Here is a 22,388-nt window from a genome sequence, read left to right as displayed (position 1 = left end):
AATGTCTCAAACTGGAACTGACAGCTCTTTGCTTCCTGACCCCGGCCCACTGCAGTTCTGCCCTGGAACCAAGACAGCAATTCTGCATGACCAGGATGATCAAAGGGAAATTACAGGCAAGGAAGCAATGAATAAACTCTCAGCCCCACTTTATTGCAGCAGTATCTCTACTTGTATTGCCTGATCAATTGACCTGAAGAAGACAAGGCACCTGTGACACACTGACACAGCACAGCAAATACCCAAGTCACATAAAGAACCCGCAAAAGGACTCTCCACACTTTGACAAGAGCATCTTAATTTTCAAATTCACAAAACAAAAGCAGCTCCTTTTTCTTCCCCCTTCACACACAGAGCCCCTCCCCCTAATCTCCTTCTACTGTTTTGATTCACATTTAGCTCATTCTTCTGCTCTCTTCTTGTATTTTTGGAAACCCCCAACTTCCCATCCTTTCCTGGATGTCTTTATATATTTCTCCCTTTCACCCTACTTCCAGATTATGTTTAGATACTAAAGCAAGAAGCTGGATAATGCATTTAGTAGGAAAAGATCACTGGGCATTTAATTTTCAGTTTAATGCAGCAATTAAAACCCCCACAAACACTGTCATTATATATATGCTTTGAAGTCTTACCACTGCCATCTTTACTCTTGCGAGGCGACTCCCTGGGTAAAGTACCATAGCATGATACATCTTGATAACTGGAACAACAGTCAGATATATCTAGGTGACTTTCAGACCAACCCTGAGAAACAAAAATACATAAATAAGCATGCTGGTAGAGGCAAACGTGGAAAAATTACCACGTAAACTCAAAGGCAGGTTAAAACCCCAAAATTAACAACCTCCCCCTCCCACCGAAATGTCAAGTTATTGACTTAACACAATTTCCCTGTCTCACACAAAGGCACTGTTTGGAAGCTAATTAGATTTTCAGTGAAATATAGTAAGTTTTGCTATACCTTCCCCCTTACATATGAGTTTATACAATTCTAAGATGAAGAGCAAAGAAGGACAAGGAGGTTTAACTCAAGACAACATGTAACTAGTGCAGCATTTTGAAGACATGTAAACACACCATTAAAAACACTGTTTTCCTCTTTTTTCGATTTTCAAATACGTTTCAAAGAGGAGGACAAAAAATAATCTGAGAATGCATGCCTTTTGTTGTCACACATACATACCTTTTCATCTTCATCACAGGCAGAAAGATCTAGTCGGCTACAGGATACCTACAGAAACACCAACAGGCAGAATGACAAAACGTCTACCTTTCCTTTATAAAATATAATGCCTTGAGGAAACAACTTTTCTGTTATCTCTTTTCAGATAAGATTATTTGTAAGGACAGCTATGTTTGTGCTGTATGAGTGGGTGATAGGAGAACACAGGAAATGCACACAAAATGGAAAACTATCCCTTCCCTATGAAGAAAGTTAAAGGGACTTGGAAGTAAAAGTGAGGGCATCAGGGCAGCTGTCATCCTAAACTACTTCCAAACCAAATATCCTCCTAAAAGAAGAGTGCCAACCAACCCTCCCATTTTCCCATCAACTTTGTTATCTCCTAGGATGGATCACTGTGGGGAGGGGCTTCGAGCAACTCCAAATTTCCATTCATGACAATTTTCCTACAGGTTAGTTAGTCCCAAGTCAGAATAGCCATTACCTTATCACACTGTGCAAGCATCACATTAGCACACAAACAGCACCCCTTGCCCCATTAGTACTAATTTACCAGAGGATAAAGGGTTCTTACATTGTGGACATTTGGAGTGCTGATGCTTCTACGGATGTTTCTTGCTTTGGTGGAGAGTGCCTCTTTGACTGTGACTGCCTGTGTAAAGAAGAGAACATACTAAAATGAATGCCACAGTTTCCTCATGAGAAATGATCAAGTAGGATAGAAAGTTTTTCCAGTGTGGCTGTCAACAGCAAACAGGGCTTGCATCTACAAATCTTAATTTGCACACACAACCACCACAATCTATCAGAAATTCATTGTTTGGCCTTTGCCTGTTCAGGTTCTGAGTACTACATCACTGCCAGGTATTAGACCCACCACTACTGGAATTCGACATTTCACAGAAGTAACTTAGTCTTACATTTATCCACCCAATATTCCCTAAAAAACAACCAAACTAAAACCCGAGAAACACTTCATATTTCTAACTGATCAATCATCTCTATTTGAATTCTCATAATCCTGTTCAAAAGGTGCATGAAGTGCCTTTTCCTTGCCTGTCTTAGTCGTTCGAGGCTCAGAATGTTCTCCACTTGCAGCACACCACGTGTGTATTTTTCGATGTATGTTTCCCCATCGGATGTCCCCTCATTCTCACTCCTTGCTGCCATCAGCGCCAAGGTCTCACGATCCTCAATTTCTTCTGTAGCCTAAATTACAAGTTACAGCACTGAAGTTCTTTTAATAACTAAAGCCTATTGTTTTTAAGGTATTGAGTCACATCTTTAGACCACCTCAATCTGGAAATTAATTTAAATCTGTAATTGTTAACTTAATCAGTAATCCTAGTTATAATCAATGAGCCAAGTCTTTTCAATACACACATAAATGATGCTGAAGTAAGAAGAGGTCATGTTTAAGAGAAGTTTTGCGTATTTGCTGTAGTCAATGTACTTCTAGGAATAATGCATATATAAACCTGAAATCACCTATGTTTAGGATTAACTAATGGAAACTTCCTGCGCAAGTAAACGCAACTTCCTTCCCAAATCTCAGATACGCTGTGTGGTTTCCCTAGAGTGCTACTGCACAAAAGTAACCATCACATGGTGACAAGACTATTTGTGTTTTCATTTGTCCAGGTTGTTTGCCTTTAAAATAAATTATACGGTACATTTAAAATTTCTATGAGATTTTCTTATCTAAAGCAGTTTATATTCCTGTAAACTCATTTTCCCAGCTATTCTGTTTCCACCGACCTGGACATTCCTCTGAATACCCTCTGTATTTTCCCTGTAGACACTAATGTGATTTCAAAACCAGCTTACTACAAGAACGCAGTTAAATACAGTAGAAAAGAAAACAAAATCCCCACAGTTTTCAACTGTTTAAAGATAAACATGATCTCAACACTGCACTCCAGTATATATACACTTTGGCAAGCTGCCTCATATTAGCAAAGCAGGACATTTACTTCCCAATCAGTATCACCCACTGCAGTAGGTCATTCTGTTTCTTTCACTGAATTTGCCAGAGAAATATGGTATGATTTACCTTTGGTATATTGGATACTATTTCATATGTCACTCCACAGGCGTAATATATGTTTTTCAAGGATATCCTCCTTTTCAGGCTCTGGGTAAAACTCTAAAAATAAAGTAATTTTCAATTATTGTTGATAATGATTATTTATGACATCCTAAGAAATAAAAGGTCACAATGCAAAGACTTATTTTGCGACAAAAAGACTGTAATTTATTAAGTTCCTTTTTAGCATTAATGATCTTTCAAGTACTCTTTACAGCCCTGTGCTCAGTACACAACGGTATAAGTTCAATCAGTAACAGTTTCCTCCTATTTTGCATTGATGCTCTATCCTGGTGTAGTAACTTTTAACACCAAAACTGTAGCTGTAAAGAAATCTCTAATGTACAGATCAGAGAATCAGAGAATCAGCTAGGTTGGAAATGACCTTTAAGATCATGAATTCCAACTGTTCCACCATAATTTCTCACTTTGTCAGCCACCTGTTAAACAGGTAGAAAATTCCTTTTGCAATAGCAAAGCGTAACTCTGCTTTCTAGCCATAACTGAAATAGTAACCAGAGTTTTCATTGTTGTAATCATAAGCTTACCATGCTTCGCTATCAGGTTAGTTAGCCTTACACTACCAACTGCAAACTTTAAACTTTCATCTAATAACGTGTTTTAGAGAAACAAAATTGCCCAAGGATAATATACCAAATGTAGAAAGCTGCTTAGTAATTGCTTAGTAGTACTACAGCTGATTTGTGCTCTACCCCCACAGTGCACTGTAAAATCTGGAGCAATTCTGAAATATGCTCTTGGTCTCAATCATCTGGGAAAGAGAAAGGAACATAATTTCAGCGAGCACCTCACTGTCTAAGACCACAAAGCAGCAAAGCAAGGGGAACAACAACCACTCTTATGGCCAAAGAAAACACCCTATCCAAAAGCACCATGTTAAAGAGGGTAGAGAGTCTGTACATTTGGGTAGCGGTGGGAAACAAGCCTAGTTTGTAATTAACAGAGGAAGTAGCAGAGAGAAAGAAATGTTTACATGGAACATTTAAGGGCCCCAGAGATGCTTTCAGGAATAGAGTGGCTACAGTGACCCTGTATTACATAAGCTATTGCAAACTTCTCTGAATCAAAGAACATTTCAACCTATAGAGACAGAAAGGTAAACTTAATACTCGTTACAAAAGGAGCACCTGTTACACTCTGAAACACATCAGCTTGAAAAGAGGGCAGTTCAAAGGAGTGTACAGCTTCACTGCAGCCTATGAAAATCTATCTTTTGTAAGAATAGGAGGGACCAAACTTACACAAAATTAAGCAAGTAGCTAAGAAAATTAAGGATATGAAACAAAAATAATAATTAAAAATATGTATAAACTTACTACCTGCTTGTTATAAATATTGGCTGCAATCCTTTTGCGTAACACCAGTTCCATTGCAGCAGGATGGCTCAGCTGCACAGTAGTCTTCACAATTAAGTAAATTCTCTCATTTTGAGGTGTTACCCTATTCAGATGCACTGAATCATGGACAGAAGAGTCCCAGGCAGCAGTGGCTGAAACCTATGCAGAAAAACAAAGTGAAAGGAAAGAAAGGGAAATCAAAGATTCAACTACTGTAACAACAGATTTAATTTGCAATAATTTAATATGAAGCAGAACAACTCTTTCATGAGAGATAGAAGCATCATTGATAAAGATAAGCATCATTGAACAAAGTGGAATCAAACCACCTTTTCATAGTAAGGAATTTATCAGAAACAGCATAATAAAGGTATTAAAATATTGTGGAAAACCATCATGAACACGATCTCTGCACTGTGCAAACCCTGCCACAAAAGGAAGTCTTCACACAGCTGGAGACAGAAAGGAAAGCAGAAGCAAGACTGGAGGAAGGAATACAAATCCTACTGCAACTGTACTAAAATTTAATAAAATTCAGCGTTACATCTTCCTTCTGTGCTGGATTAGGTTGTAGAGGCCCATACAGAACAAACATGCTCCCATCCTGCAGAACACCATTTTTTAACACTCTCCCTCCTCCCCAGCTTCAGCATCCCATTTATCCTGGAAAGGGTCTCTTAAGCAGTGGCCTGAGTTAGCATCCAATGTGAAAGAAATGAGTTATGAAACTCCAAAATGGGTTTAAGCTCGATTTATTTCCACCAGTTCCCAAACTTTACATTTAAAAAAAGTAATTGTGTACTACAAAGGAAAAGGCTTTATTTTAATACTAAGCTTTGCCTAGTGTGTACAATAAATGAAGTGGCTTTCTCTGAAGAATCAAGAGCCTTCAAGGGGAATGATGAAGGGGTGAGGAAAGAAAAAGGGATTTTGAGTTAGGCAGCTGAATTATTCTTTTGCCAAGGGCAACTAAGACTTGTCACCTCTGAATTAAGGCAGAAGAGCTAGCAAGTCATACCCTCTTCAGTTCTAAAAAAATAGGCCAGAAAATTAAGGCAGCACTAGATACAGATGGTACTTCTAAGACAAAAATAATAATGATTAAATACATACAAGTAGAAAATAAAACATAAAAAGAAATTCTTAACATAAGCTGCAGTTGTCAAGAAGGAGGCTTGCTAACAATTTACCTCATCGTCACTGTGTTTTATGATCGGCAGATAAAAGAATGGACTCCCATGCTCCTTTGGTAGTATTGAGTTAACTCCTGATGCATGGGGACCTATAAGTTGTTCATTGGCACTGAGGTCATCAGCTAATGAAACAAATGTGCAAAGAATGACATAGTTTTATACCAAAGGATATTAATATATAGAGGCAAAGTTGTAATAAAGTGCTACCCATATTTCATAATACATCTAATCCTGATTAATCTTATTATTATGCAGTACTTTGAATACTATTTCAGCATACAGAAGAAGGGAAGTAAAACCAGGCTAAGACACAGCAGAACACATTCTCATGTAATCTAAACTGAATTCAAAACTATTTCTAGGTATTCATAATGTTAATGTGCCCAGCCAGAAAACTTTGATTTATCCACCTGTCAGCCTGACTAACTCATCTCTTGGTGTTAAATCACTTCTGATATCTCAGGAAATCTTTAGAACAACAATAGCAGTTCTGGCTACATTAGGCTAAAAGCTAAACAAAAACAAGTTGTGCAATGATCCATCAATCTAGTTAAATATCCTATTTGATCTTTTGTCTGTTAATCTCTGTTGATAATTAAGAAAAACCCAAATAAAAACATTCCTTGTAAGCACAGATGAAGGAAAGAGTGTACAAAATTTTCCAAAGGCAGCTTCAAAAGCAGGTATTCATGTGTTGCCTACATAAACACATCTGGTAGCCCTCACTGCAGTGCTGGATGTGACAAGGCTTGTGGATCCTCCTTTGATTCATGACTCAAGTTTATATTTACAGCCTTGCTTTCTCAGTAGTCCTTAGATGTCACGCAAACTCTAGTCTCTTCCTGCTTACAGTGTGTATCTGTGTCTTAAGAACACATATCAATAGTTTTCTCGCATGTAAAACTAAGTACCTTCAAAGGGAGAACATTCAGATTCTCTAACAAAACGCTAACACACTCTTCGTTAAAACAGCTGTTTAAGACTCTACAGACACCTCAGTAGAAGGAGGTCTGAAAGCATTGGAAGATTCTCCATCAGTGCTTTAATGACACGTGGATTTATGCATCAAAATGTGCTCACAGGATTTTCTTACCTGCTGCTTGATTTAAACTAAACTTGCTCTCTTACACAATTTTCTGTTGTATAGGCTATACTTCACTCACATGTTCCCCATTTTTCATCTTTAGTTTAAAATAGTTGTACATGATTAAACCAATATACAGAATCAGAATTAAAAAGCATTTTACAAGCCATATTAGACAGTGCCATTGCCAGGACTTGTTTGGTTTCATACATTTCAGATTTATGCTTCCAATTATTATTCCCTACACTCCCCTCACCCCCCCCCCCCCCCCTTAATCTGCTGTTACAACATACCGTTCAAATCAAGGAAGAGGACAGGTATATGCGTTTCCATTCCTGCAGGTGGAATCCTGAAACAAAACAAACTGCTGGGAAGAAGGAAGGCAAATTCATGCCTAAGCTAATTTGGGCAAACATATCTCCATGCAAGACTCATTAACTGTAATCAATAACTACAGCTGTCAACATTTTGATGACTAATCTGAATGCCTATGTTGCAGACAATATTTTGTTTACCTACACTACACATAGTGCTTTGCCAAAACTTGATTCAAACCACACAGCACATTTCAGTTGCTGTGAGTATGACAGTTTTAAACATCCTGTTCTGTTTCTTATAAAGTTAACTGGTTGTAGTCATCTCATTCATAAATGTTAACAGACTTTCAAACAACTTTAAATCAATAAATACACTTTTAGATATATCATCACAGCTCAGTTCAAGTGGATAATAGGAAAAAATGGAAAGAGTATCACTACATCATTCATCCAATGAAGAAGAGATTAGATATTATCAGAATCATCAATGTACATTTGGTTAGAGCTGTATTTCTTGTCCACACTTTCCCAAATCTAATGTATTCCTCATTTTTGCATGTCATTTCCAATGATCTTAGTTAAAACACAAATTTAAATGAAATTAAGAGAAACATATTAGAAATTGAAATGAAACAGAAGAGAACACATCCTTTGAAATCAGAATTTCTCCCCCTCCCCACTCCCAAAATGAAATTATCATGGGTTCTACCGTCCATTTTTGAACCCCTCCTTTTCTGAAAGGAGTCAAACTACAGGACAACTTCCTCAGATTTTTTGTAAAATTATAAAGTACTATTGTAACAGTATTTTAGCTCAAGCTATCTCAAAGCTACTTTATGTACTCTGTCAACTAAGCAAACCTTTTTTATATTTGAACCAGCACCTGACCTTCTTCCAGCCTTCTGCCAGCTGAGCATAATTTATAGTATTATATATAAACATGGGGAGCTCTAAAACGTCCTGAGATTTTTACCTTCCCACATGTATTGTTCATGTGCAGAAAACTAACCACTCCCATGGTTTCTCTGAACATACCAATTTGCAGGGGCACCGGGAATTCCACTGCCTGGTGCTGGAACAAACACTGCATTCCTCTCTTCTGTCAGCCCTACCCACTGTTCGACCAGCCGGGCTTCCCGTTCTAGATCATCCTCAGATTTTTCTACAGAGAAAGAGATTACATGAGATATATGTTTTGTGGTTATAGCAAATAAAAGACTTATGACAAGAACTTTTAAGCTTCAAACCTTGTTTATTGCTGATCTTTTGAATCTGCTCGTCTAAGTATTCTCTCCGTTTTATCAATGCATCAGACCACCTTTCTCGCACACAGTTTAAATCTTCTTCCTAAAAGGGAAGGAAAAAAAAGAAAGTTATTAGGCTACATTGTTAAGATTAAAGGGCAATGAATTTCATCAGAATTTATATTTGAAAGCTTGCATGATGCAGAAAACTTTCTTCACCCCGAATTACATGCACACTGATTAAGTACCTCATCACCCATGAATGGAAGCGTATTTGCTTTCAAATCTCAAATTCTAACAGAAGGAAAGGAAAATGTGACTGCCTCAGTTGCTGAACAGAATTATACACCACAGGCTAATTACTCACAGAAATGGCAATCAACCTTTTTTATAGCATATGGAATAGGAAAAAACAAGTATCATCAGCTGATCGTTAAGTTCTCCTGAAGATTAGACAGGTCAGTACGCCCTCAAACCTGCACAAAATTACATTGCTAGCAGCTGCCATCAGTGCAATTAAAAGATTTCTCATGCAAACAAACCCCATCATGCAATCATGCTTTGTAGTATCACAGAAAATCTGGTTTGTTCTTCTCTGTGATATGTCAGGAAGCGCATAAACAGCCCGCAAGAAGTTAGTAACTTGATGTTTTTGAGATTGATGCAAAACCTAAGACATTATCTGAAGGGATGTCAGCATTCTCACCTAACTGGTTTTATTTTTGTAAGGCTGCACTACAAATAAGTCTGAAATGTGGGGTTTTTTTAAGGCATTTCCTCTTCTGCCCTTCGTCACCTCTTAGGTGAGTATTCTGTTATATTGTATAAACTGTGACTGTCTAGTATCTACTTGTCACACACAAAAAAAAAAAACCAGGCTCCATGTCTGGGTTTGTTTAGATAAAAGAAGAATTGCTTCACTAAAGTGTCTGCATTCTCCTTGCTGGCATCTTCCCCTTTCTCTCCCACATGCATTTCAGAAAACTGCACAACTTAAAAGGTTACAATGTTTTCTTTAGAAAACAAACAAAAAGCCTTTGCTGTATAATTTGGTTGGGAAAGATGCCTGCAGCTGCAGGTGGCTGTTGTTTTCCCTGTGATAGCTACTGGAAACTCTTTTCATTCTAAATTACAGTTTATACGCTTTTATTCACATAGGAATTCATGTAGCCAGTTAGGAGAGCTGACTTCTAAGTACTAAAGAAGAGAGCACGCTGCAAGAGTATAAAGTCACAAGGTAAAATGAAGTAACAGTGTTTATAGCCCAGGTAGCCTCTTAAATGCACAGCACATATGTATTTCAAAGCCGCTTTTGCTTGCTCCGTATGCTTGTTCATTTGAAAGTTGCTGGCTATTAGCATTAGCTGTGCCCCATGCCACAGGATTGACAGCAACAGCAGCAATACCTGGTAACTATCCATATCACCACCATCATCCTCCTCTTTCTGGTAGGAGAAAATAAACGTTGTAAAACACAAAACAACATGCATTTCTCTCAACAGAAACTCACACAGATACCCCAAAACACAAATACAAACACTTCTGCCACAAACTTGGAAAATGTTAAAATTACAACACTCACAGTTTTATTAACAGGTAGAAACAGATACTTTTTTTCGTTACAGGATATAGCACCTCAGCCATGATTTGAGTGTTAGTGAATATATTTAATAATTAAAAAAAAGTAATTTCTCCCCACCAGAATACAGTGCCAGAAACAGGACTGAGCAAACATACCACCAATCTTCAAGTTTTACAGTTTCATCTGTCTTTAAGGTTATAATTACTTGTGGTTCTGAATGTAACATTTATGATAGAAGGCACCTTGCTTCCTATGGTAGCCTATTCCACTTGTTTTTTGTCATCATTGTTAACATCATGCTTTAATTCCAATATGAATTTGTCCAGTATCAGCTTGAAGTCATTTATACTCCTTAAGGACTTTTTCTGCTACAGGAAATAGCCCTTTCACATTGAATGATGTCTCTCTTTGATTCTGATCAAATAACAACTCAGTCTTCTTGAAAAGGTAAATAATATCTGACTATAGGACTTTTTCTCTACTAATTTACATTTTTTTCCTGCTTTCTCCTCCTCATTTTTCACCATACTTGTAAGGGAGGGAAACTAATGACATTAGGAATCTAAAATTTAATCACTTGTGCTCATAAGGTAAAAAATACATATTTCTCCTGCTTATATATACTCAAATAGAACACTCAGTACTTTACCAGTTATACACCTAGTTACAAGCGCAAAAAAGGAGATTTAGTGCCTTATGCTCACATTTTAAGTATGAACCTCAAACGTGTAAAACTGCAAAATATCACGTACCAGTCTGCTAAAGTCCCTTTTGGAATTGAAAAAATAACTGTCTTACCTGGTAGCTGTCCAAGCCCCTTTGCAGTTTGGTTGACCTGGCAGTCACACCACCTATAGAGACTGAAAGAATTGCTTCTACCATGAGAGGCAGTGTTCCCGAATGTTGTACGGGTTTCACGGTCACCTGAACTCTGCGAGAATGACCCTGGAGAGGTAATTGGGAGACAGAAAGAAAGAGAGAGAGAGAGAAACAGAGACACACTAAGAATAAAACGAAGAATCAATTTTAAGCACGAATAAGAAGACAGGGAAAAGATACATACCTGCCTAAGCTGGAAAATTCCCCCTGTGTTAACATCTTTTGCCTGATGGAGCTCAACTGCAGTATATTCTCCCATCTCATTCAATTCTTGTATGGAAATCCACATTTCTATTCTTCGAGTTACTTCATTCCACCTAAAAAGATATCCCCACAAAAACGAATGGTTGCCTCATCAAATTATACTGTGTGCACCACAAATATTAGAAAGCCTTTAGAAAGCTGATGGAAGCATTCATGGGTAACTTTTTTTGTACCTGTCTCTCAGTGTCCTAGTTTTAGCATGAAGAGAATCAACTTCCCAAACAGAGCTGCCATTGCCAGTACATCTGTGACCCCACACCTCAATAGCAAGAGCTCCTTCTGAAATGAACTCCAAGAACTCCTCTGTGACATTCACCACATAGTCCTGACAATAAGAAAAAATAAATCACATCCAATCAAATGAAATAACTTTATCTTCTCACCTACCTTGCAAGGACACACCAAACAACTAACTCCTGCACGGTAAGACCATACAGTTTGGATCATAAAGCTTGACTCTAGTCAAGAAAATTGTGAAATATACATATACCTCAGCAATTCATGCTTCTGCATACTGTTTTATCCTTTGAAAATTTCCACAAAACAACACAGCTCCAATGATCTTTAAGTTACTGATTTTACCGAACAAGTATACAATAAGATGTCATTATATAAACTATAATTTCTGCCACACATTAGAGATGACATCTGAATTTAAAAGACCACTATTTAAAAGATTTTTTCATTTTGCTAGATTTTGAAGAAGTGATGAAGCAAAATACGATGGCATTCCGAAGTACAGTCAAAAGTCATTAGTCACACAATTTGATTCCCTCCTTCTTCCCACAGCAAAACAAGGCCCGGATTCTAAATAGCTTGTCTCAAATACATCATCCTCTTGGTAACACTACTTCATAATAATAGTTACCTTGCAGTGAGAGAAGGTCACTGTAAAATGAGCATCTTTGCTCTGAGGTGAAGGCACATCTGGATCTACCACTGGTGCTGCTACTGTTGACTCACATTGATCCCAAAATGTATATTGACAAAAAACAAAGTTGGAGAGATTAGGTGGCAGTCCAGTTGCTTCTTTTATTTTTACCTGAGGAGACAAAACAGATGTTGTCGTATATATGACTGTTTCTTCTTCAATGGCAAATTGTTCAAAAACTAAATATGTAATCCAAAAGTACCAAGAGCCAAGAAGTCTCTTTTCTCTTTAGACAATTTTAAGCAAACAACAGCTTACATCGCTTAGTACTTTACATCGCTTACTACTTTACATTGGACTGAGTACATAGTTCCAAAGGCCTGAAACTGTCAACTTCATCATGTGTTCTCACTTACCCTGCAAGAGAGCTTTTTTGCTCTGTGAATAATTTCTCCATTGTTATCCATGACTTCCAGACTCCCACTCTCACTGGAGTTCTCCGATGAGTCATCTCCTTCTACTACCCGTTCTGGGACAGACCCAGTGACTCGCATTACTTCAACATGCAACCGTCCTGCAACCTAAAGCAAGACAAATACTGAGAACCTGTGCACAAGGGACTTATAAGACATTAAGATGGTAGATACCTGACTCTAGGAGGTGTGCAGAAACAGAACTGCCTCAATCACCAAATGAAAAGTAACCATGGCAAAAGAGAAGAAAGGAATAAAATATGTTTATAACTACAGAACATCTTAATTCATGCACAACAGGTTCTGTACTTCAGAACCTTAATATGCCATGTTTTGCTCAGTTACCTACATTATACTAGGAATTTCACCCTACCAGCTGGGCAAACTGTAAACAAGTAAACAGAGAACACATACAGCAATTTATAAAACACTTATTCACTGGGAAAGAAGGCAGTAAGCATCACTTGCTTACAAGTGTAAAGCCTCCCAGCACAGAGGGTGCCCACAAAAATAGGCCCAGCCCACCATCCACTCACCTCTCCCTGCTGGCTGATGATGGGCACAGCATACTGCAGTTTAACATCGTAGAAAAGGCACTCCAGAAACACGTTGGCCACGCCAATTAAATTGTGGTTCTCCTGCGCTTCGTAAAAAGGATCACCTCTTTTGCCTATCAGCTTCCTGATCTGTTTGAAGGATTGTAAAAATTACATCAGAAACTGTAAGCATGAGAACACAGACCCAAATAACCACATGGTATAAGATTATGGCACCAAAATTAAGTCACTACCAATCTTTTCTGTCCCTTCCTATTACAAGAGTAGAAGGAGACTAGAAGCGTATCAAGTCTGAAATGAAATCTTTGATATGAGCCAACACAATCCTTTCTTTATAATGATAGTAATATGATGACCTACATTTTTTAGTGATGTCAATACAAAGCAGATTTTATCATGAGCAAGCAGAGTAGCCACTGATTTCAGTAACTTTCACCTTACCTTCCTGCTCTGCTTACACTTTTAAAATGAGAGGACAAATCATCCCCAAGTTGAACAGCTCGTCTGGCTGCGGAATACCACTACAAGGGCAAAAGGGAAGGTGCAGGATGACTCCCACTTAGGCCTGTAAGTGTTCTTAAGGCTCCCATAGAGCTCACATCTGCAGCACTTTACGCAAGTATGCCATACACAGCCACAAAGAAATCATGCAGATTCCTAGCACCATATGCATTCCTCAGTGGGCTTATTAGCTCCTTCCCTTCTCCACCTTCAACACATGCATTTGACCTACGTGTTTCTATGTAGCACATAGAACACATGCATTATGGATGACATAGGTCATGGCAAGGGTGATCCTGGCTCAGGCAGACAAAGGATGTACTATCAGTTCTTACTAAAGTCAGCAGCAAAATCATCGTTGTCTTCAACGGGCACAGATGAAGTGCTTGACCTCCCCTGTGTTATGATTTTAGAGACTCCCACTGTCCCGTCCAAGGCATGTAACAAAGGCACAACAGCTGTTCAAACATACTTAAGAATGACTCCTAATACAAGTAATTTAGGTGCTCCCCATCAGCCACAAGACAGCAAGATATAATTCCTGTGTACTTCTACCTGGATACTTAGAGGACATCTTCTGGAACACCAAATCTCATTCTACCTCTTGCCACTAAACAAGCAAGCATTTGACAAGTTTTACACTGATTTGCTGAGGCTAACACGCTACTTAAAATTCTCTGGAAATGCCAGTTTGGATGGAGATACTGATGTAGACTAAGTATCTTCAATTGATCTCTTCCCTGCTTTAATACTGGGGGACATACAAACAAAATTACAGAATATTTCACATTTTAAGATCAAGTTCTACCCCACTAAAACGTACAACATATTAAAGAGGGTTGAAAGAAAACTAAATCTCTGTTCCCTTTCAGAAAATATATACAATACCTCAGGAATTTTTTCCTTCCACTCTTGATAGACGTCTCTCATGTCAATCAATTTGTTCTCTAGTTTCTCAATGGTCCACACTTGAGTACCTTTGCCTTTTCTTCTCACTTGAATAGCTGGCTCACTCACTATTGCACCCCTCTAAATCAGATGAAAAAAAACAAACCAATCACTGCAGGAAAGGTGGATTTAAGTAGTTTAATTCTTCTCTCAAACCGCATTCCTAAAAGGGAATAAAATGCTGAAAATCTGGCTTCTCTCTGCATGCCAGCCATACTATCTCTGTCCTCAAACATAGCATACCCTATACACCCCTGAGGATCCAGACCTCTTTGTCCTTGTCAGATAATTACCATTCACACAAGAACTCTCAATAAAATACTTATAACAAGTATTTTAGCCTAACTGCTATCATTATGCTTACAGCAGGACTACAACTAGAAAAGCCTTAAGACAAAAAAACTGCAGGTATCTAACAAAACTCAATTTTTGCAAGCATAACTAAAACACAAGTTTTACAACAACAGAGCACAAATGTCTGTTGACAATTGTGACCACATGTGCATATGGTGATCACACACTTGAAAGAACAGGAAGAGCCATATTTAGTGCTCTGTTCCCATTTTCATGTACAATTATTCACTTTAATAAACTCAGGCAGCTCTCATATTTTGCATATGCACAACCTAACAAAAGCAGCATGTGATGGGCTCAAGTTAGACGACTGTTATATACATCTGCATATCTTAGAGCAGCCATAAAATTGCATTTTCCAGGATTCTTTGTTGTCATTACCTTCTTGTTGGCACTGAGGTTTTCAGCAGGGATCTGAAGTGTTACTTGATAATCTGTTAGCTTATTCATTTCTTCTGCTAAGAAGTTTGCTTCTCTCACCAGCGTATTCGCTTTTACAATCTGCTCTCTAAGTTTAGCCAGGCTCTGTCGAAACAATTCATCCCTGTGGTGCAGTAGGTAACATGAAAAATACACAGAAACCTATTTCTATTACTGGAAAGCTGCAAATAGAGGTGCTAACAGACCTTTCTGAAACAAGCTTAAGAAGAAATGTATAGAACTATGTCAGCCAACACGAAACAGTGTCAGACAATGTTACTGAAGAAAAGCAGTGATCACATTAAACAAACGTATGACTGTTGAGGTGAATCTAGCACAGTAATGCCCAAATAAAAGGGTACAGCTCTATGGAAGCTGTTACAGTGATGATTTGTTAAAAGCCCCAAGGACATTTCTAATTTTCTAGAAACAACATAATTGCAGCAGTCTGTCTTTAATCTGGAGTCCTGTTCCACAGAAACTACCAGTCCCAACATGCGAGACTTCATCTTGATAAAATCTGCTTTCCCTCAGATCGTGATGTTGGAACCTGCAATCACTGAAGGCCACAGCTTTACATGTCAGCGAGGTCGGCAGTGCAAGAGACACCCAGAGCTCCCTAAATATACTTAAGCCATCTCAAGTGTACCCATTTAGATTACTTAAGTCCTATACACCCAAAGTACTTTTCAAGTAATAGATGAAGGAGCACAGGTTAAAGCTTTTGCACTCTGAACAGTTACTAGTCTCTGGAGAAAATCCAAAAAGGTTTCTAAGGCCTGTCTGAGCAAATCTGTTCTAACATACCAGCTGGCAAACCTGCTATGACACATACTATACCTCCACCTGCGATACTAAGATACACTCTCACCTGCGATCCTCATCATTAATTTGCCTTTTAAAAGTATCATGATTATTCTCTGAGAAAATGCAAAGTCCCCCTTTCTGCCTTTCTTTGTAATCCCAACAGCACTTACTGTGTCTCATCATCTTCATAAAACTCATGATCAAACTTCAGATAGTTTGGTGACCTGAACTCCCCTGTATGACTTTTTAGCTTTTCTGAGTAAAGCCCTACTGAAATACAGTACATTTTGTGCAAATACACTTCTCATATCCACAAAACACACTATGGAAAGCCTAGGATGACCAAATAAACTCACAGGTCTTGCTGTGAATACAGGCAAAATTTTCCTATTTGTCTTAATTCACGTAAGCTTAGACCTTTTGTGTGTCTTTATAGTACCAACCACAAACAACTGTTCTCCAAACAGAATTCTCCTTGAGAGTTTATCTTTTTTCCAAGTATCTCTAACAGCAGCCTGGGTAATTCAAATTGCACTCTGCTGGTTCACTGATACCGTGCCAAAGCGGTAAATGACCAGCAGCGTTAGCAAGCAGCCCTGAATTTTAGTGCCTTCAACATGCTAAAACATGCAGCTTTGTTTTGCTCCCCTGTCTGGCCTAAGTTTGCAACAGTGTGGGTTTTGCTGGATCTGAAATAACTGCTACTATCAGCAGATTTTTAGTCCGCTTCCATATTTACTTCTGGCATTATAAGGGAAATTCCTTTCCCGCTGCCTCTTGCTTCTGTTATCCAGGCCATCAAGATTAAATGAGCAATTCCAGACCATGGGATTGACACATTCTACAGACAGCTATAATTTTGGATTCATCCAGAAAACAAAGGTAGAGTCAAGAATTAGTCACTAAATAGTACTTAATACTGAGTGCATTACACCTGCAACCACTGCAAGACAGCTGCCTAGCCTGGGAAACAGAAGGCAGCTTTGATCTTCAAGTGCTGTAAGATCCATGGGACTCAACTACAGTCAGTTCCCCTTCCATGATACAGGATACTATCATTTTGATGCATGTTGTGGGGAGACTCCCACACCAATCTTAGCTAGATTTTCTAGAAAGGAATAGTTCAAGACTATAAGGAAGACTTATGAATAACTCAACCAATTACTATGGGCAGTTCTCACTACAGTTACGGCTTTTTACATACAGCTGTGCCAGCACCCTTCCAGAAACTTAAGTAAAAAAACTGTTTCAGATAGTATTTCCTAATTTTTACCATGCAAAACATATGACAAGCTCCATTAGGATATTAACCAAAGCAAATACCTACTGAACATGAAATCCTGAAACAGTTGTTTAAGCCAAAACCATGGGAAACTTAAATCTGACACTCGAGAGGTATCATTTCAAGTCTCTGGGATTCCTGATGCCAAATACAGAACATGCTGAAATAAATCTCTGGTGCAGTATATTCCCTCTACCCCTCTTGTCTCAATAAACGCAATCTGGTCAAAGTTACAATGGGTTAACTTTATGCCAACACGTTTTAAGACCAAGTCAGGCAACATCTGTCCTTCCATAGTCAGCATAAAGCCAGAATAAACTCTGAGCAATGTGTTCTGGCTGATCTGACAGATACAACCACATGCCTCATACATCTGATACCTTTCAAATTAATTTTGCTGGCTGATCCAGTACAGCTCAGCTTCATTTGCAATGGCAACAGAACAAGAGCTAAAACTGCACTAATCAAATCCCATGCAATCCAGTCACTTGGCTCTTTCACATGTTCTTCACATCCAGCCTCCCCATTTTTTCCTGCACTTTTTGCCCTCCAGTCAGTTGGTTATTGAACACCCTCTCAGCACCATGTTGCCATGCTTTTACAGCAGAAATCCCTCAAAGATTTTGTTTCTTATTTAAAAAGACTCTATTTTTGCTCCTTTTTGAAGCCTAAACCTCTTCTAGAACCATAAATAAATATATATATACACCCAAGAGGATCTTCTGGAGGACAGGAAACAGATAATTCGTTCTTCCAGAAAGCTTTTTATTCAATGTCAGTGCCACCAAAACATTATCAGTCCTTACTGATGGCTACGAAGAGCATTCATTCACCTCTTTTCTTTTTTTCAATGCAGTAGTCTTCATGTAGTTCAACAATTATACAGACTAAAGCATTAACCCATGAAACTGCTGCTCAAAGCAGTTCTGAAATGCAATGATTCCAACTAGCATGCTTCTCATTTTGCAGTCCTCCTGCAGCCCTAAAAAAGCCTGCAAATCCCAACCACAACTCTGCAATGCTTTGTATTCAATTCCCAGTGATACTGTTTTTAGCTCTTAGAGGGACAAACTATTATTTTAATTAAAGTTGAAACAGCACTAATTCTCCCCATACTTGCTATATCAAACATTCTATTAATTGCTCGTCAACAGTTTGCTATTTGTTTAGGTTTTTTTCCCAGGCCAAATTGGGCAAAAATTACAAAACAAGACCTCGAACAAAAAGTAAACAAAGATCTGTTCTGTTCTAACACTCTGAATTTGAAAGCTGCAACATAATCTTGGCCATCTTTGTTTAAACTCCTCTTGTACATGGGTTGGTTTTTTTGTTTTTTTTTTTTAATGGTGAAGAATAAAGCAAAAATAATAAAAACTGGTAAGAGCACTCAAAGTCACTACATGTAGAAAAAAATGCTGACTGAATAATGAAGCTTCCGTTTTAAAAGAAAATAGATTTTAAAAGAAAATTCTAAGAAACTTCTTAATACATCAGGTCATTCTTCCTGCTGAATTAATCCAATGACAGAATACTTATTTGCATGCTGAAAACATAAATCATGTCAGTTGCTTCCCCTACAACTTCCCTCCATGGAAATGCTGTCCCTCTTTCCCCAATGATACCAACAGCAAGCTTCTCTCATAGCCAAGATGCAAACACATACATGCTGCTTCAACTCTGCTCACATCTTCCTAGATCAATAAATACTAACTTGTCATTTCATTTGTGTGTTAAAACAAATGGGAAGATCTTGTACACATGTTAAACGTCAGAACCTAGTCCTAAATTAAATGCTAACAGTTTGGTGGAGGCAGAACTTGTACTACATGTCAACTCCACAAAAAAAATACTACCAATTTCTGATAAGCCCCATTCTGTTCAAGCCCCACCTCTCACCCTTTGTAGTTCTTATTAATTCCTTTGGTTTAACTACAGTATTCTCACCTCTCTTCTGTCCAGAGATTTACTTTCTGCTGTGCAGTCTGTGCAGTATAGGAGAGCCTGTCGCTGCCATGCTGATGCTGCCTTTCTGGAGATAGCTGCTGCCGCAGCAGCTCTAACTCACGTTCATACATCAGCCGCTGCTCTTCAAGAGCACTTCGCTTCTCTTCCAAGTACTGCTTTTCCAAGATCTGGACCACATTTTGTACTGGGTCTAAAAAGACACACACACAAAAAAAAGAGACAGAAAACAGAAAAGTGAGAAAATGTCATTTTAGCATCACAGAACACTCATTATTTACTTGCTAACAGCAACCAACATATCCCAGAGCCTTCGCAAACAAGATGGCCATTGCCCCCCAGAACAAAAGCCAAACCAATAAATAGTGCATTAAATAGACAAATCCAAACAAGGAAAAAAAAGAAAAAAAAAAAAAAGGCAGCATGCAAAGAGGCTAGAACAATGGTTAAGCCCCTCACCTTGCATATTCAGTACTGTGAAGTTACATGTTCCAGAATACCAGTAGGAAAAAAAAAAATAGATGGAAAAGGGAACAAATTAATAAGAAAACAAAGCAAAATACAAGGGAAGATGATGTTAACCACAGAAGGAAACGACTTAAGGGAGTAAAAAGCAATTTAACTTTCTCACTTTTGGCAGAGAATTAAAGATGTTGGAGAGCTGTGGATGAAAATTTAGATGAATTGTCTGACTAGTCACACATTGCATTGTGCCAATGTGCTTCACGGCACTGAAACAGACGAAGTACCTTCTGGGGGGAATTCCTGCATTTAGCTTTACAAATCACGTTTCATCACAGTATCAACCCAGTATCCATCCAGTTGGATACCCTATCCCAAAACAACTGCTTGTGTCCATCAGCTAGGGTTAAATCTAAATTGCATTCAAATTAAAGAAACATTACTCTGGTTTTAGGTCCAGTGCCAGACTGTGCCTCTGAAAAAGCAGTCTTATAGAATGAGCTGCTTCTGTATACTACTAGTACATATCTGCTTCATGTATATATATCTGAAAGCTTAAATACAGACAAAAAAAAAGTGGTTTGCAGGAGAACCAATCTAGGTGAGTGTCTGAGTAACACCACATCCCCTAACAGATTGCTGATTCTGCACATCAGAAGGGGAAGGGAGAAGAGTTGGAGCAATGGATTATTACGCAGAGAAACGCTGCAGCTCTAGGACACCAGGATTTTCAAATGCAAAAAACCTTCAGCTTTAAAATAATTTGTTCGTGATAACTCTTACATTTTGCAAGTAGTAAAAAAGCGCTCCTGTAACTTTTAAGGATGCCATTCTGCCACAAAGGAGGCAGAAAAATACATCTAAATTAAATTATGTTGTCCTACTTTGGAACTAGAGACGTGTGCACAAAAAAGCTCCCCACCTCCCCCACCCCCATAAAAAATCCAATACAATCAACAACAGCAACAGCAGAAACCTACATCAGTGTGATTTAATCATGAACTATCTTGCCTTCATTACCAGAACCCAGTCCTTGTGAGGTTTTGTACAAGTTCTCCTGATACTAAAGTGCTACATGAAACAAAAACTGGGTTACTATAGCATGGAATAGAGAGTTCACACTAAAGGTGCTGTGTAGTTTTCATCACTAACAGTGTATGCTGGTCACTAACACATACATACACCTTCCCAAAGCCCATATCTCCTGTATCTTTGCAAACCAGTGTAGTGTTAGCATATTTAGTAATCTGTAACAACTGAGTACTAAAACTACTAAGACTAATTTTGCTGAAGACAAACTAACTTGCTGTCTGCAATTTTAACATACATGGCCTTTGAGGCAAGTCACTTCATGAAACAAATCCTTCTTATTACAAATGCCAGAGAAGCAAACAGGATCTCCAGGGTTCTGCTACTGCAGTGGGTTTAGTTTTGCCTCTCAACAGCCTTTTTTTAAATATTAAGATTGATGTAAGGCACATCTTTATTTTTAGGAGAAAACAAACACTTTCATTAGGGACTGTAGTGATAGGACAAGGGGTAATGGGTTAAAACTTAAACAGGGGAAGTTTAGATTTGATATAAGGAGGAAATTCTTTCCTGTTAGGGTAGTGAGGCACTGGAATAGGTTGCTCAGGGAGGTTGTGAATGCTTCATCCCTGGCAGTGTTCAAGGCTAGGTTGGACGAGGCCTTGGGTGATATGGTTTAGAGCGAGGTGTCCCTGCCCATGGCAGGGGGGTTGGAACTTGATGATCTTAAGGTCCTTTCCAACCCTAACTATTCTATGTTTCTGTGATTCTGCAAAAGCTGCTACTGTGGCCCTAGACTTATCCATGGGAGAAATCACTGGCTTCACACAAAGGCTTCCTAAAATATCACTGCAAGGGTAATTATAAAGCACAAGTTTAAAATCAACCAGTATAAATAGCAACCAAACAGCAAAACACTGATGCATAAAAGTGTCTTAAAATAGCCAGAAATATTACATTTTAGTACATGACATTCTCAGAAAGGCAGTTAGCTATTTTTAGCTTTTAAACAGTGCAACAAAACTAACTGAACCAAGTTCTAATATTCTAGACTACAAACCAAGTTATTACTGTTGACCTGCATCATCATTATCTTTCTAACTTCTCCAGGTAATACCAGAATTACCTTCACGTGCATATGTTTTACTGCATAATCACCAAAACAGTTTTAGTTATGTGCAAGAATGGCTGAGAAATCAGGTATTATGCAGAAGACAGAGAAGAGGCATGGAAGAAATTAAAAGCCTTCTATTGTGTTTGCAAACACAGGAAATGAAACTAAGGCTGACTCATTAAGATGAGACTCTCCTAAACTGCTCAAACACCAGCTCCAAGTTCAGCGTGCAGATTTCCTTAATAAAAGGGATCTTTTCAGCCACCTAGATTTACAGGAGCACAACCCCCGCAGCGTCAAATTATACCATGGAAAATGTTTGGAACACAGTGCAAGAACCTAGTCTAAAACTTCCCAATTTCAATGAAATCCACTACTGCTTGGTGGGTGAGAAGGGGAGAATGCTTGTATTGAA

General features: G+C 38.4%; 1 protein-coding gene across 1 annotated transcript in view; it reads right to left on the bottom strand.

The window, feature by feature from the left end:
• Positions 1 to 22,388, bottom strand: part of KIF13A (kinesin family member 13A) — a 110,718-nt gene that overhangs the window by 11,261 nt on the left and 77,069 nt on the right. The window contains exons 17-36 of the mRNA XM_061346420.1: positions 19,351 to 19,561; positions 15,279 to 15,441; positions 14,484 to 14,624; positions 13,074 to 13,223; positions 12,481 to 12,645; positions 12,062 to 12,235; positions 11,367 to 11,518; positions 11,114 to 11,246; positions 10,849 to 10,995; positions 9,875 to 9,913; positions 8,472 to 8,571; positions 8,260 to 8,386; positions 7,201 to 7,256; positions 5,821 to 5,945; positions 4,613 to 4,789; positions 3,240 to 3,332; positions 2,243 to 2,395; positions 1,761 to 1,838; positions 1,187 to 1,234; positions 636 to 747 (exon numbers count right to left, since the gene is read on the bottom strand). Coding sequence (XP_061202404.1) covers positions 636 to 747; positions 1,187 to 1,234; positions 1,761 to 1,838; positions 2,243 to 2,395; positions 3,240 to 3,332; positions 4,613 to 4,789; positions 5,821 to 5,945; positions 7,201 to 7,256; positions 8,260 to 8,386; positions 8,472 to 8,571; positions 9,875 to 9,913; positions 10,849 to 10,995; positions 11,114 to 11,246; positions 11,367 to 11,518; positions 12,062 to 12,235; positions 12,481 to 12,645; positions 13,074 to 13,223; positions 14,484 to 14,624; positions 15,279 to 15,441; positions 19,351 to 19,561 — 2,544 coding nt within the window. The remainder of the gene's footprint in view (positions 1 to 635; positions 748 to 1,186; positions 1,235 to 1,760; positions 1,839 to 2,242; positions 2,396 to 3,239; positions 3,333 to 4,612; positions 4,790 to 5,820; positions 5,946 to 7,200; positions 7,257 to 8,259; positions 8,387 to 8,471; positions 8,572 to 9,874; positions 9,914 to 10,848; positions 10,996 to 11,113; positions 11,247 to 11,366; positions 11,519 to 12,061; positions 12,236 to 12,480; positions 12,646 to 13,073; positions 13,224 to 14,483; positions 14,625 to 15,278; positions 15,442 to 19,350; positions 19,562 to 22,388) is intronic.

The sequence above is a fragment of the Neopsephotus bourkii genome, unplaced genomic scaffold, assembly GCF_033783945.1.
Source record: "Neopsephotus bourkii isolate Nb327-2 ecotype Australia unplaced genomic scaffold, CSIRO-AGI_Nbou_v1 NB_272, whole genome shotgun sequence".
Lineage (NCBI taxonomy): Eukaryota > Metazoa > Chordata > Aves > Psittaciformes > Psittacidae > Neopsephotus > Neopsephotus bourkii.
Note: the sequence above shows the minus strand (reverse complement) of the source record. Positions and strands in the feature narration are given on the sequence as shown.